General features: G+C 42.4%; 3 protein-coding genes across 4 annotated transcripts; 2 read left to right on the top strand and 1 right to left on the bottom strand.

Moving 5' to 3' along the window:
• Positions 1-2,487: 2,487 nt before the first annotated feature.
• SmydA-9 (SET and MYND domain containing, arthropod-specific, member 9) lies at positions 2,488-14,396 on the bottom strand. Its single transcript, XM_020952624.2, has 2 exons — positions 11,943-14,396; positions 2,488-3,570 (listed from the first exon to the last, which is right to left on the bottom strand). Exons 1-2 carry the CDS (start codon positions 12,792-12,794, stop codon positions 2,929-2,931), a joined length of 1,494 nt encoding a protein of 497 aa, XP_020808283.2. The 5' UTR covers positions 12,795-14,396; the 3' UTR covers positions 2,488-2,928.
• On the top strand, positions 4,201-8,466 carry drosha (ribonuclease 3 drosha). The gene is made up of 3 exons (XM_086829874.1): positions 4,201-5,847; positions 5,915-8,245; positions 8,306-8,466. Exons 1-3 carry the CDS (start codon positions 4,326-4,328, stop codon positions 8,416-8,418), a joined length of 3,966 nt encoding a protein of 1,321 aa, XP_086686000.1. The 5' UTR covers positions 4,201-4,325; the 3' UTR covers positions 8,419-8,466.
• LOC110184196 (sarcocystatin-A) lies at positions 8,306-15,810 on the top strand. 2 transcript variants are annotated; one of them, XM_086829912.1, is made up of 2 exons: positions 8,306-8,513; positions 15,585-15,810. In XM_086829912.1, the coding sequence occupies exons 1-2, from the start codon at positions 8,491-8,493 to the stop codon at positions 15,781-15,783; spliced, it is 222 nt and encodes a 73-aa protein (XP_086686038.1). In that variant the 5' UTR covers positions 8,306-8,490; the 3' UTR covers positions 15,784-15,810. The 2 variants fall into 2 exon arrangements, with proteins under 2 accessions (XP_086686038.1, XP_020808286.1); XM_020952627.2 differs by lacking the exon at positions 8,306-8,513 and adding an exon at positions 14,710-15,018.
• The last annotated feature ends 146 nt before the right edge of the window (positions 15,811-15,956 follow it).

A 15,956-nucleotide genomic window follows, 5' to 3' on the forward strand; every position in this document is an offset into this window, starting at 1 on the left:
TGTGATTAGAACATACACATGCGACAAGCTCCGCGAGTTTTGCTCGTTCCTTTCCTTTCATCTGACGACAAGACTGGTCAGATATATGTAGATGGAAAGACCAGATAGAAATATTTTGTAGATTCTAAATTTTAGATTCTGGATAGATGTAGATAGATAGATAAATAGAGAGCTAGATCGACGAATAGCTTGAAGTATATGTGCATACATACGTCGGTGGGTCATTTTCATCTATACATACATAGCATAATTTATTGGCATTTTTATTATAAATTTATTTATGATTTCTGAGTTTTCAAATTTGTTTGGCTCTTCTGGCTCCTGCCTGAGGCTGTGACTGTGGCTACTCTGGGTTTTTATTGATATTTTAATTGTCATTATGCAGATACCATATAGTATAGTATAGTATGGTATATGTGCGCGCATGTAGATATATCGGCTTACTGTATCCAATATACTATATATCTTTTCGCACAGCAATCTATTAAGATCACACGATGACATCGGTGAGCGGCAAAGACTCTCGAACAAATTGATGAGACAGGTGGAGCCGATTGAAACAAGAATCTATATCCATTTGGGCGGGCATATGTATGCAGGAAGAGCCTTGCTACTGAGCGTGCGAGATTTATTTAATTAATGTTTATGTAGATGATTTTCAATTTAATGAGCAGTTTACTGGGGCAAAACTGAATCAAATCGAAATATTGAAAACGGCAAATGCCAATTTCTCATTAGACAACGCTACAACTAGCTGGCGATATATACTATATAAATTTATGAATATGACTATATATTTTTATAATCGTAAAACGGCCGTGTGACTTTGCCAATCTGTTGTTGTTGTTGCTGTGGCTGCCACCACGAGGGGGTGGTACAAGGAGGCGTTACGAGGGGGCGGTGGGCGGTGGCACATACGGCGGAGACGACGATCATTCGGAAGGCATTCAAAAATAGATTCGGCCGCCAACTTTAACGGTCGCCCAAAGTCGACTGCAACTTTTAATGGCGAATAAAACAAATGCCATGCAAGCAAATCGAATTAAATCGCATCGAAATTTATGAATAAGTCGCATAAAGTTGAGGAATCGTTTCCTTAATAATTATTTTTTGAGGGAACAACTTACTTTGCCTACATGGTAGTGTATATAAGTATATTAAATTTAATGGCTTAATATGCTGGCTTTTATCATCTTACTTACTTACATTATTTATTTTGTATTTGAGTTTTTAATTATTTATTCCATTTTTAGTTCTATGTCTTACACTTTATTTTCATTCATTTTATTTTTATTATTTTTTATTTTATTTGTAGGAATATTACAGAAAAATGTGTGGAAGAGATTTTGATTATTTTGATTTTTGGGTCTAAAAATATATAAATGAAGAGGAAGTAGAAGTTCGGGATACCGAAGTTTTCATACCCTTCAATTTTGCAATTTGCTTAAGAGGCCTAACTTCGATCGATCATAACTGAGCCAAAAATGCATTAATTTTAATTTATAAAATTTTTAAAGGTTGTTTTTTTTAATAGGTTAATTAATCTGCTAACTCAATTTAAAATTAATTTTTTTTTTTCAATTTTTGAAAATTTTAACGATGTAACCCCTTACCTTTTTTTGAAAAAAATCGAAAATTTTTCGACTCGGCTATTCAGGCTGATCATGTTTATGGGGTCGGAAATGATTTCTTCCCATCGTCACAAGCATCGGAGTAAAATTATAACACCCTTGCAAGGGTATAAAATTGAATAACAGAAAAAGTGAAATATACTTAAATTTCTTAAGATCGACATCGTTATGTTTAAATACTGCAAAGTTGTGGTCATTTTCCTCAGTCTGTGCTTTAAATTTGTGGTGCCTACAGCCACGACTCGCAAGTCCCCAGATTTCTCTGCCTGGCCTCGGCTCAAATCTTGGTGTGAGCGTCCGAGTTTTAAGGATATTTGGTAAGAAAATTTCAAACTTATTTTTGTAAATTGCTCTTGATTTTTATACAGAATATCTGTCTGGATTATCCAGAAAAGCAACAAAAAAGCTATTTTTGTGGTTGCTTGGTTGGCACGCGTTTAGTATACAAAATATGATAAATATCATAATTAAATTTGTAAATAAAAAGGATTATGGAATATCTAATATCTGAGAAAATATGTTAAATAGAAATTATTATTATCATACAATTTCATTAGATTACATATTAAATTCCCCATAAAAAAGCTTTACGCTAATAACCTTTTCTCTACTTCTTCCATTTAATAAAATTAATTTAAGTCTTGTTAAAGAACTCAACCATAACATATATATATACATTATTCAACCTGGATTAACCTCTTTCTATTTTATACTCTGGTATTTTCTGTATAATTTCAAAATATATAAATATATATGCTCTAGTCCGTTGGATTAAAAAACGTTTTGACAAAACGTCGCGAAAAGCCCCCCAACCGAATAGAGCAGACAGCTCTTTGGCAGCCTTTTTGCACACTCGTCAAGTATAATTTTTAATTTATTATAAATAAATAAATACAAATACAGATACAATTATTTAATTTAGTACACACAACACAGAACTAGGTGACCAGGGGGTACTGTACGGGGGATTGGGGCTGCTCGTGTCTGAGTCACATATTCAGGACCTGATTCCCCAGCTGTGTTGGCCATGTCTTAGTTAATATTCCATATTCATAATAGTTGCATATATCTCGTTGGTTTCTTTTTGGTTTTTTAAAATTAGGAAAAGTCGTTTTTTAATAAAAATATAAATAAAAGAAAATGTAATATATTTTTCTTTACGTTGTGAGCCAAGTTTTCATCTTCTACTTGATAATAATGAAGAATTACAAAATATTGGACAACTCAGCTGGTTAATTCGTCTTGAAAAATAGGACTCAATACGGCATATTGAATTCCGGGATGAAGCAGCTGCTCCCTAAGCCAGCTCGGTGGCAGCCGGCGGCAACGGAGAAGGATCCGTTGCTGGCAAGGATGCGGCCGCGGCGGCTGCTTCGGCCGCCTGTTCTGCTTCAAAGGCGGCCAGGATCTTGTCAGCCTCGGCGGCCTTGGTCTGGAGCTCTGCCATTTTGCGCTGCTTCTCCGCCTCCTCCGCCAGCCGCTTGGCCCGGCGCTCCTCCTCGCGCTTCAGCGTCTCCTCCAGCTGGGTGCGCAGCAGGCTATCGCCCAGTCCCAGCTTGTCCATGACCTGGGTGATGTCCCGGCTGTAGCGCAGGCGTGTGTTCGCAGCCAGCTCCTCGGAGCAGTCCTCGCGGCCCTGCTGCAGGCGCTGCAGTACTCCGAACTTGGCCTCGATCACCACGTAGTTACTGCTCGGGATGAAGGCATCACTCTTCTCGTTCAGATACTGCACCAGTGTCCGCAAGGAGTTCGAGTTGGCCTTGGCGTTGATAGCTCCGCAGGCGAAGTCCTGCGACTTCATCATCTGCGCATGCGTCGACTTCTGTTTGCACTCCAGACAATTGTAGTTGGGATGCGGTAAACCGGTGATCTCCGGCACCACCAGACCAGTGCAGTTCGTATCACGGCAGTATAGGCCCGAGATGTAGGCGCCTTTCTCCTACAAATAAAATAGATATAGATATACATATATAAATACTCGAACGATCAATACCTTTTTGTAGCCCCAAAAGCTTAAAACATTTGCACTGTTAAAACCATTATCTTATATACTAATTAGTTCCAAAAATAAAGTTTAAAAAACACAACCAAAAAATCATTAATTTGAATTCGGAAAGCTTTTCTATGTTAGTTTTTATTAGGCTAAAAAATCTGCATACTCAATTTACAATTAAAAAGAACATTTTTGGCCATTTTTGACAATTTTAACGATGTAACCCCTTATCTTTATTTGAAAAAATTGCCACATTTTTTTTCTCCAAAACAATGCTAGATCGTTTCGGATTTTGGTACTGATCAAGAATATATATGATTTATAGGGTCGCAAACGATTCCTTCACTGAAAAGTGTGCTTCTGAGTATAATTTTAATACTTTTCAATGGCGTAGGCATAACATCATAATCGTAACCTAATGTTTTTACTTTCTTTAAACCAAAAAACCAAAAATATATTTATTTCATTTAAATCGGTCGCCAAATCATCGATAGTTGCAAAAAGTAACGATGTTTTTAAAAGTTTGGAAACATCGATGCATCGATGATCCTATCGATGTTTTGCCACCACTAGTTTACTAGTGAAATGCCGGCTTATCGATGTAACATCTGTGTTTATTCCAGCTCTAAGCAGAAAGAAATGTGAAAAAGTGCAGTTGCAGATTGTGAACAATTATCGTGTTTAATAAATAATAACAAAGCATGTACCAGCCGCCATTGCCGCCAACGTCAGTCCCGCCACCACCTCCGCCGCCGCCACCACCGCCAGAAAACGAAGATAACCTATGTCCGCCCGGCATAACAACTACTCCACAAACACACAGACATGACCCTGCGGTACAGCCACCTAACTCATCGCATTACATGTATCCGGACGCACCCAGCCCAAGCTCCGTCAGCAACTACAACGCCTATGACCAACAGGTAGCATACGGCTACGATGGGTATCAATATCCGACGGCGCCTCCAGACAAGTACTACGGTCAGGATAGCTCTTACCAGTACCCGGGATCAGTACCGGGATCGTATCCGTACGAGAGCTACAAGTACCCGGAGCGTTATCCCGACTACTCGGCCAACTACCGGCCATCCAGCGAGAGAGACAGGTACAGTTCCTACAACTCCAATCAGGGTTATCACCACTATTCAGGCTATAACTACGGAAGACGATATGAGCCCCGATATGGTAATGGGCCCCGGTCTAGTTCCGAACACCGTCAAGGACACGGTCAAGGCCACTATGCGCATCGAGCGCCGAAGGGATCCCAGCATGGCTACTACGGATCGACGGCCAGGACTACACCCAGTGAAGATTACACATCTCGCAGCTATCGCGAGAGGGACAGGGAGAGAAGAGAGCCAATTGTGGAGAAGCCCCGACCGAAGCCAAAGGTGGAGACCGAGAGGGACAGGCTTCTTCGCAAGTGGTGCGCCAACTATTGCGAGAAATCAGAGGACTATGTGAAGAAAATGAACACCCTTCGGGAAACTGAGCCCCCAGCCGAGTCCTGGGTTCGATCCTCACCAGCCGAGCCGTATTACGAGCGCTCTACGGGCGAACATGAGGTGAAGGGTCGCGTCCGCCTCGAAAAACTGTGCGACCTCTTCGACGAGGAGTTGCTGCAGCGAGCGGACCGGGTTCGCCAGAAACTGCCCGTCTACGTGCCGCCACCGAGGAAAGCACGCCGGCGCGTCTGCAAGCACAAACACAAGTCGGAGGCCTGCTCCTCGTCCTCCTCCTCCGATGAGGACTCCGATGAAGATGCCTTTAAGATCGAGCAGGACTGCTGCATGGAGGAGCTGTCGCGCAAGGTGCAGCATCCACAGCGGGTGCACGCTGATCTATGGCACAACGATGCAGGCGAAATGAACGACGGGCCACTGTGCCGCTGCTCGGCCAAATCCCGGCGCATCGGAATTCGACATGGCATTTATCCGGGCGAGACGGGTTACAAGGTATGCGACCGGAACAGCAACAATGCCGGTAAGCTCTTCCACTACCGGATCAGCATCTCGCCGCCAACGAACTTTCTGACCAAGACACCGACCATCATCAAGCACGATGAGCACGAGTTCCTCTTCGAGGGTTTCTCTCTGCTTTCGCACGTGCGGCTTACCGATCTGCCCGTGTGCAAGGTGATCCGGTTCAACATCGAGTACACGATTGAGTATGAAGAGGAGAAAATGCCGGAGAACTTCACCATCCACGAACTGGATTTGTTCTGTAAGTTTGCCCCGTAGATAGTCGTTTGTATAACAATTGCTTTAACTTTCTTTCTCTCTTGTTGCAGTCAAATATCTCTTTCATGAACTTCTCGAGCTTGTTGACTTCAATCTTATGCCCAATGCCGCCTTCGAAGGCAGTACCGAATCCTGTCCGGCCTTTCACTTCTTACCGCGCTTTGTGCGCGAGCTTCCCGACAATGGAAAGGAGGTGCTGGCCATGTGCGAAGTGCTCCGCTATCTCCTGGACAACTCCGCCCAGCTGGTGGAACGCCAGCAGCTGCTGCACCTGAACCAGATCAGTCAGAGTGAGTGGCAAAGCTATGTAGACTTTATTAAGGGCATGCTGGTCACCAAGCCGGGCCACAAGCCCTGCTCGCTCCGTGTGGATCAGCTTGATAGGAACAACTCCGATTTGCCCGAGTGTGTGGATCGAGAGACTGGTATCTCGCATCCGGCAATTGTGCACTTTGGCATTCGTCCGCCACAACTGAGCTATGCGGGCAATCCGGAGTACCAGAAGGCGTGGCGGGAGTACGTCAAGTTCCGTCACCTGATGGCCAACATGTCGAAGCCCTCGTTCAAGGACAAGCGCAAGCTAGAGGAGAAGGAGCAACGCCTGCAGGAGATGCGCACGCAGGGGCGAATGAAGCGGAATATTACGGTGGCCATCAGCTCGGAAGGATTCTACCGCACTGGAATTATGTGTGACGTGGTGCAGCATGCGATGCTGGTGCCCGTTCTCACAGGCCACCTACGGTTCCACAAGTCGCTAGACCTGCTGGAGGAGAGCATCGGATATAGATTCAAAAATCGTTATCTACTGCAGCTGGCACTCACGCATCCGTCGTACAAGGAGAACTACGGCACAAATCCGGACCATGCCCGCAACTCGCTAACCAATTGCGGCATCCGCCAGCCGGAGTATGGGGACCGCAAGATTCACTACATGAACACCCGCAAGCGAGGCATCAATACATTGGTGAGCATAATGTCTCGCTTTGGCAAGGATCACGAAACTGTGTCCAATATCACGCACAACGAGCGGCTCGAGTTTCTGGGCGATGCCGTAGTGGAGTTTCTTAGCTCGATCCACTTGTTCTTCATGTTCCCGGAGTTGGAGGAGGGCGGCCTTGCCACATATCGAGCGGCCATAGTCCAGAACCAGCATTTGGCACTGCTGGCCAAGAAACTGCAGCTGGAGGAGTTCATGCTATACGCCCATGGATCGGATCTGTGCCACGAACTGGAGCTGCGTCATGCCATGGCCAACTGCTTTGAAGCGCTGATGGGAGCTCTACTACTAGACGGAGGCATTAAGGTGGCGGACGAGGTCTTTACGGATGCCCTGTTTCGACAGGACGACAAGCTGTTGGGCATCTGGAAGAATCTGCCGGAGCACCCGCTGCAGGAGCAGGAACCGCTGGGCGATCGGGGCTGCATTGGCAACTATCGTGTGCTTCAGGAGCTGACCAAGTTCGAGGACTCCATTGGCATCAAGTTCAAGCACATCCGGCTCTTGGCGCGTGCCTTCACCGATCGTTCCATTGGATTCACCCATCTGACACTGGGATCAAATCAACGTTTGGAATTCCTAGGCGATACAGTGCTGCAGTTGATCTGCTCGGAATACCTATACCGTCACTTTCCCGAGCATCACGAGGGTCATTTGTCCCTGCTGCGCTCCTCGCTGGTTAATAACCGCACCCAGGCGGTGGTCTGCGACGATCTCGGAATGCCCAAGTATGCTGTTTATGCCAATCCTAAGGCCGACCTCAAAACAAAGGATCGTGCCGATTTGCTGGAAGCATTTCTGGGCGCCCTGTACGTGGACAAAGGTCTACTTTACTGCGAGCAGTTCTGTCACGTGTGCCTATTCCCGCGCCTGCAGTTGTTCATCATGAACCAGGACTGGAACGATCCCAAGTCCAAGCTACAACAATGCTGCCTGACCCTGCGGACTATGGATGGCGGCGAGCCGGATATACCCTACTACAAGGTGGTCGAAGCCAGCGGCCCGACCAATACACGCGTCTACAAGGTGGCTGTGTACTTCCGCTCCAAGCGACTGGCCACTGCCAGCGGTTCGTCCATCCAACAGGCGGAGATGAATGCCGCCAAGCAGGCGCTGGAGAACTCCAGAGACCTATTCCCACAACTGGATCATCAGAAGCGTGTCATAGCCAAGAGCATCAAGAAGCAAACGGGCAACGAGCTCGAAAACGATGGCGAACGGCAGCAGCAGGAGGAGAAGGCAAGGCGACCCAAGTTTGCGGCACCGCTGCAGGATGAAAGCCATCTGCCCAAGCAGTATCGCATGCACGAAAACATCTCCAGCGATGAGTTGCCTGAAGATGGGGATGACGAGCTGGAAGGCACTGCTTCAAAGAGTCCAACAAGTAAGTAACTTGGATTGAAAACCAATTTTAAATGAAGACTAACAATAATTCTAATTCTAGTGCCTAAACCACGTAAAGGCAGCAGCAGCAGCAGTGATAGTGACGACTCTAGCTCGTCTTCCAAACGACCACGTCGCGTGCGCAAGAGCTCATCGTCCTCTTTGTCCTCCTAAGATTTGCGCTTCATCAATTCACCTACACTTCAACATCGAAAAGAAAAACTCAAGTATCGCAGATATTTCATTATGATAAACAATAAACAAAACATGTAAGTCATTTTCAATAATTATTATGGTGGTAGTAAGAAATAAGTAACTATTTCTAAAAGGAAAAGTTCGATTGATATATAAAATGGTCTATCAGTAATTACGCTTCCCTAAAAGAACCCGTTGAGTGATAGGATATTTAACAACTTGTCAGTAATTACCCATTCTTGTCGATTTAATTTAAAGCCAACCAGTTGAGATGTAATCAAATAATAGACTAACAATTCGGCATACAGGCGAATATGTGGGCAAAGCTATAGGTAATCTGTATAATTATGAAGCACTTGCAGTGCCATCGATCACTTGAGATCTTAGATCTGAGGCAGGAGGAGAGCACTTGAGATTTTTGGGGTGTGAATCATTGGGGCCAAATGTCTCGGCTAATGAAAATCGCGTTGGCATTGTTGAGATTCCGATTCCAGCTAAAAATAATCCGAAAACGGATCGAACAAGTAGTGATGATCGCCGCGCAGTGTATATCTCGCTGCCATGCGAATATGTTCGATGATATTCTATATATGTGTTTTTACACATAAATAACAAATATGTCGCGCATCGTGTGCGTGTTTTTAATATTCGCTCGTGCGATCGATAAATATCCACACTCAGGTTGCTAAGGATGTGTCCGGCCACGTCATCTCCATTAAATTCTCAATCGGAATCGTCCGGCTATTTGCTCGATCGTAAATTTCGCCAGATAATTAATGGTTCCGATCCGCAGATTTGCTGAAAGTCGAAACGGATGATGGAAATCGGAGCAGAGGATGCTCTGTCAGTCGTAAAATCCCTCTGGTCGGCGGGGAGTTCACTGAACTATGTACTTGGTGGAAGCTATAATTTATTTAATTGACCCAACCCACACACCACACATATAGTCACCCAGCCACGTGTCGAAGTCAAGGGCACAATTTCCATGGCATATTTTGACATTTAACAAATTGTCGATTGGAGTTGCCTTTAGAAAATCATGAACAAAATAAAATCAAAACCTAAAAATGATTTTAAAATATTCTCACCAGCCCACACAAAAAATTCCGGAATATTTTTTTAATGATCTACTACAAACGTAGGATCATAAAAAACATATCTTTAAACATATGAATAAGTTATTCATTCTTATTATCAGAATGCAAAAAGAACTACATATATATATTATATACTATTTTTGATTTGTTAATATTTCGCTTTTAGCTTAGGTTAATATCTTTCAATTTTGAAATAATAAGGTTTTTTAAGTATTTACATAGCCTATCAAAAGGGTATTTTCAATGATATTCTTGATGAGCAAAATATATATTCTGATAGAAATAGAAAATCGAAAATATTGAAAATTATGTTTTAATAATTAATATGAAATATGAGTATATTCTTTAAAATAACTATTTAAGTAGTATTGAAAAGAATATATTAAAATGTTTCTAAGAGGATCTTTCGTGGTAAAAAGATGATTTATATAACCACAATTAACACATTAATTATTTAATTAATTAATATTTTCATCACAATTTCGTGACTCATTTCTGAGGCAAATCATGTGATCAAATAATTCAATTAAAAATCCTGTTAGCCGAATAAAAATACGGTTAATACAGTCTTTTTATAAATGGGTTTTCCCCTGGTTATCAGGCTACCATTTATTGAATTGTTTCATAAATTATTTAAGATAATTCCTGCTGTTGGCCATACTTAATAGTTTTCTAGATTTCTTGGCCTCTGCATAGCGCCTCGCATTCTCGACTAATGTCAAATGGGAAATTACGATCCGAGGCGCTATATGTGGCCATGGCCAAGAAAATATGTTTCTATATGATATATAAAGAATAAAAAGAACAACAATGTTGGCGAATCAAATAAAAAGTATAAATGAGACCGAGAGACCGAGCTAAATGGGTGTATCGGTGGTGGGTGAGGGGTATATAGATCCCTATCGAAGGAAATCAAAATTGAACTGCCAACACTGTCAAACCCGAAAAGACCAGACAATATTTGCGATCCGAGAGTTTGGTTTTTGGAATTTTTATACGTATTGCAAATATATTGCCCAAAGATTAAAAAGCTTTCTAGAAATCATCTATTTATTTGTGATTTAATTGAATTGTTTTCGGTCTGTTAAAAATAAACAAAATTGTTTATAGCTCTGTTTTTGGTTGTTATTAATGTTTATTATTGTTGTTATTATTCTCTCGTCTTGTTTGCCACTTGTTGCGCCTGGAAATCGGAAAAGCCAATCGGCGCGAATTTGGCAAATCGGAAAATCGGCGAGAGGAAATCAATCGACTGCCAAGAACAACAATAGCCACAACTTGTAATTAATAATAGAGGGGAGAGATCGTTTTGGCCGCCAGTTTATAATTGTTTTTGGCTGAATTTTGGTGGGCGCAGGAAATCCTTAATGAAAGCAACCATGAATATCTTTTATTTAGTACTTGAAAGCTTGAGAAATTGTCTTCTTTGATACACCATTGCCAAAAAAAAATGGTTAAAAATGGTTACAGCACCATCTCACCCATCTTTGCCTATGAAAATTTATCTTTGATTATTATTTCCCTGTCGAAGTTGTGGTTCCAATAGTTTATTCAGCTGCCACATCGATCATCACTTGGTGTTTTCAAGGGGCAGCCATGCCTTTTGGGCCAAGAAAATGCGCAAATGAAGGGGCCAAATGATACAAAGTAATTGGTCTTTGATCCGCAGGAGGGCATAATGTTATCATTCAATTAAAAATACAAATTACCAGTAAACAAAGCAAAACTTTTCGAGTTCTGGTGATCAAATTGTGTGTGAAGCTATAAAAATATAGCTTACAAGTTGATCTATCGATCCATAAAGATCGTATATACTCTGGGAAAGATTGATAAATTTACATATATATATTCACCTCAAACTAGATCTTCACTGCTGGATTACCACATTCACTTCGAATATGTTCTTTATTTATGATTTTAAATTTATTATATCTACCGATTCGAAATTTTTATCATTTATCTCCAGTTTATATTTCTTTGTCCCTAGTAATTATTTTTCTTGTCCCTAATATTAAATAATGGGTCAACATGAAAACAAGTTTTTCTTTCGAACATCGGTTTAGCCGATAAATTAAATCAAAAACACGATTATGTGTGGGAATTCGTTGGGAATTTTTCCTGAATAAAGGTTATATATTACTGGTTTCGGAATAGGCATAACAAAAATAAAATTTTATAGCTTTTATAAGCAAACATTGATACTGAATCGATAAACATAGATGAGCTGTATTTTAAATCAGGTTTGATATTATAAAACTTTTACAAACAAACTTCGGAGAAGTGCCCTTTTAAGTTTTTTGGTATAGACACAAAATATAAAAATTATCTTTAATTTATCTTTAAGGTATATTGTTGGAATGTTAAGATTTCAGTACCACCTTATAGAGATTTAAGCCCCCCACTCACCGTTGGATCGGAGCAGCGCGGGCACTTGCAAGTGAAGCCCTTCTTCATTTTGAGGAAGAGATGGCGCGCAATGTTGCCGGTGAAGAGCTTGGTGTAGGTGGTGGTGATCTCGAATCCCTCCGGGATGTCAACGGCGGCTCGAACGATCATGTTGTTGGTCTTCTCCTCGAAGGTGTAGTAGGCGTTGGGAATGCAGTCGTGGTTCACGACCCCGAAGAGCGGATAGAGGGCCCGGTAGTTGAACTCCTGGTTGTCGTTGCTCCGGTCGTAGGTCTTGTCGAACCCATTCGTTCGGAGGACAGCCACGGTGCGGTTCATAATCTCGATGATCTTCTTGTCGGTGGGGAAGCGCTTGAAGCACTTGGCCGCATTCCGCACCTCCGTGCGATGATTGTTGTCCAGATTGGCCTGCAGGCAATAGATGAGGTCGCGCTGCTCCTTGGTCAGATTGATTGCTCGAGCGACGCACAACAACCGGATGATCACCGAGTTGGCGACATCTGGTTCGTTGGGGCCCCACGACTTGAACATGTCGCAATCGACCTTGTGCTGCTTCTTCTTGGAGCACAGACTGCACACCGGCAAGCCGCATCCCTGGCGGCACATGAACTTCGTGTCCGGTAGGACCACCAAGCACACACTGCAGCTGTTCAAGGCGTCCTCCTCGTTGGCAGCCAACCCAATCAGGAGCGGGCTGTCCTTGAAGATAATCTCGCCACGCTTAAGGCTTCGAGTGGCCATCACGCCGCGTCCGGCAATCCTTGAGACGCCGATCTCCCAGGCAGGATCCTTGTCCTTGAACGGGGCCAGATGGAGGTCCAGCAGTTCCGAGGTGCGTTTCGGGCAAATCATATCGATCTAACACTCAGTGTATATTGTCACTCAAAAAAAAAAGTATCGTAGACTCTGAACAGTGAACAGGTATCGATGACGGATGATCACTGATCGAATCAAAGAACAGAGTTCCCTTAACAAATCTCTGATTGGGTATCTTAGCTTCGGTTTTTAACAAATATCTCTGATCTTCGATCAACTCTAGTCTCACAAATCTTTAAGCCGTCTCACCAATCTCTTCTTTTCCACGATTTTTCGATCGGTTCTACGAATTTGTAATGAAATCTCTGAATTGATCCTTGAACTTTGTAAATCTGTAAACAAACTCAATCGATTTCTGCGGATCTAACTGACTGTTTCAATATCTTTTTTTAAATATTGTATCTGGTATTAGAGCGGATTGGTTCGCCTGCAGCGTTTGTTTCGCGACTGCCGTGAGTAAACTGTCGCCGTTTTCCAGCCTTACATGATTTTTATGTGAAAAGTCGGGGGGCGGCCAGCGATTCGGTCCGCGAAAAGCTGAAAATTCGAAAAGCTGTCGACGGTTGCCGAAAGCAGAGCGCAAGCACAGCACGAAGATCCCCGATGACGATGGTGGCCATGCCTTTGCCCGTGCCCGTGCCCGTGCCCAGCCCGAAATTGATCGAGCGGCAATCCCCGAACAGGTCGATGGGACATGGCCACCCAGAGGGGGTTGGGATCACATTGGATTGGGTTGGGATCCACGGGAAGGAGAGGTCGGGCAGAGAGGCTAGGAGACATCCTGGTGTCATTGTTGACACCGAACAATTGGGTGTTTGATTTGACACTGAAAAAAATTGCATCCAAAGTGTACTAAATATTTCAAGACGTCCTCATGAATTGTGTGAGGTTCTTGGTCTTTGTTGGTTATTTATTGAGTTATTAGCACTGACTCATTACAAATGTATCTGAAATAGGTATGGTATGGGGAAAATACTAAATGAAAGCTGGCAAAAATATTGAACACTGAAAGAATAAATTGCAGAGGTATTGACTACAATTTGTACAACTTTTATAGTTGTTAATTTAACGACAAATAACGTAAAGTAATTGGAATATTTAAAAGTACAATTACAACTTTTTCTTAGTATTATTTTTTGCACCTGAAGTGTAACTTGAGTTTGGGCATTAAATATTCACATTTTTTGGGGACACACCACGGTTGAATGGACGGGCGGATGGATGGATGGATTCCCGGACAGGTGGACGGACGGATTGATGGTTGACTTGTCGGCTGGCGGATGTACAGATATCCGTACATATGAAACGAATGTTTCGGCATGCATATTTGTATAGGAATCAGCATGGATTTGTGCACTCTTGACAGCGCTCTGGAGTTGCGCCAAGAATGCCACCCCTCAGCCATCAGTGGAATGATGAACGATCTCTGACGACGCGTCGGAGAGGATTAGTGGGAAGGAGGAGGCGGAGGAGGTGTCGGTGGGCTATGATTGGTGGAAGGTGCCAGATGAATGGGTAGAAGGAGATAACCCATTGCCGCCGCCGTCGCCGGCTTAAGTCTCCCATCTTCGACGATGTTTCGCACTTGATTAATAACAAGTACTTAGTCGATGGACCACTACGGAAGTAACGACCCCAAGCAATGACCCTGATGTGTAATTGAACTTTAAAATTTGCCGGAATACAGTGCGTTTCTAAAGCATAAAGCCATTAAAAGCGACATAAAAAACCTAATCAAAATGTGATAGCAAAGTAGCTTGGTGGAAAGACCCCTATTACTTTATTTTTGGACTATTCTATTAATTTGTATATATGTATATTGTATATATATAAATATATATATATATATGTATTTATAATTATATACGTATATCTTATAGTATGCTCTAACCGAACTAAAAACCTTATCAAGGTGATGGGCGAGCTAAACAGATCAGGGCCAGTAAACAATGCTATAAGTCTAATCACTATCGCCACTAATTGCTCGCGATGCAATGAGATTCTCCTATAAAAGTCCGGGGACAGCACGATCGATCCAATAGTGTTTTTTGTTTTGCCAAAGCAGTAGCAGCACCAAGTCATCCGGAATGTTTGTCGCCAAGATCCTGATCCTTTGCACCGTGTGTGCCCTGGCGGCCAGTCACACTGTCCCAGCATTTGGTGCTCCATCACAACTCGAGGGCAAAGATTTGGCCGAGGCCCAAAAGACTTTGCAGGCTTCCCTGGACAAATTGGCTGCAGGCGAAGGACCCCACTATCGGTGAGACAGGACCTTAGCTTCAAGTGTTTATGATTATACCCTTGCAGGATTTAATCATTTAAGACAGGGAAAGAATCGTTTGCGACCATATAAATCATATACATATATTCTTGATCAGGATCAACAGCTGTTACAATTTTTCAAATTTTGAATAATGGGTTACATTGTTAAAATTAGCAACAAAACAATTGCCAAAATGTAGCATTTTTTTTTAATTTTAAATTGAGTATGCACATTAATTGACCAAATAAAAAGTAAAACAGGACACCTTTTCAATTTCAAATTAATGTTTTTTGGCTTAGTTATGAGTTTTTTAATCATTGACTTGTTGAAAAATTTGTTTTGTAAAAATATTGATAAATATCGATTCGAAGAATGCGATTTGATTGATTTCCTATACGACCACAAAATCAAATTTGCAAATGGCAAGGGTGTAACATATAAACTCTGGCTTTCCAAAGTTAGCTTGCTTTCTTGAATTTATTTGACGGAAGTTTTGGTCTCTGATTTGTATATTTTATGGGAATACAGGATTTTCCTAATATGTGAATATCTCCTGATTCCAGTATTTCCAAGATTCTGTCTGCCTCATATCAAGTGGTATCCGGATCTAAGAACGACTACACTGTGGAGCTAATTGATAGTAATGGCGCTACCAAGGTGTGCGATGTGGATATCTGGGGACGAAGCTGGCTGCCCAATGGCATTCAAGTGACCTTTAGGTGTCCCAATGAACCCGTTCTTGTTAAGACTCACAGCTCCTAAATATTAAAGGCACTTTGTTGAACATAAGTGGTGATTTTCATATCGAATTGGTTCTCAACAATGTATATTTTATAGATATAATGGGACTAAGCATCAACTTCGATTATGTTTGTGGTTCTTAGGGTGGAACCAAAGGTTTTTGGTACTGAGCTGAATGAATCTGGGTACATTTT

The sequence above is a fragment of the Drosophila serrata genome, unplaced genomic scaffold (assembly GCF_035046125.1).
Source record: "Drosophila serrata isolate PLE 108 unplaced genomic scaffold, ASM3504612v1 contig_23, whole genome shotgun sequence".
Lineage (NCBI taxonomy): Eukaryota > Metazoa > Arthropoda > Insecta > Diptera > Drosophilidae > Drosophila > Drosophila serrata.

Coding starts and splice junctions, on each gene's coding strand:
- drosha (XM_086829874.1), top strand. CDS start 4,326: ATGTACCAGCCGCCATTGCCGCCAACGTCAGTCCCGCCACCACCTCCG. Junction 5,848..5,914: donor CCACGAACTGGATTTGTTCT/GTAAGTTTGCCC, acceptor CTCTTGTTGCAG/TCAAATATCTCTTTCATGAA. Junction 8,246..8,305: donor TGCTTCAAAGAGTCCAACAA/GTAAGTAACTTG, acceptor TTCTAATTCTAG/TGCCTAAACCACGTAAAGGC.
- SmydA-9 (XM_020952624.2), bottom strand. CDS start 12,794: ATGATTTGCCCGAAACGCACCTCGGAACTGCTGGACCTCCATCTGGCC. Junction 3,571..11,942: donor CGCGCTGCTCCGATCCAACG/GTGAGTGGGGGG, acceptor TTTTATTTGTAG/GAGAAAGGCGCCTACATCTC.
- LOC110184196 (XM_020952627.2), top strand. CDS start 14,846: ATGTTTGTCGCCAAGATCCTGATCCTTTGCACCGTGTGTGCCCTGGCG. Junction 15,019..15,584: donor GGCGAAGGACCCCACTATCG/GTGAGACAGGAC, acceptor TCCTGATTCCAG/TATTTCCAAGATTCTGTCTG.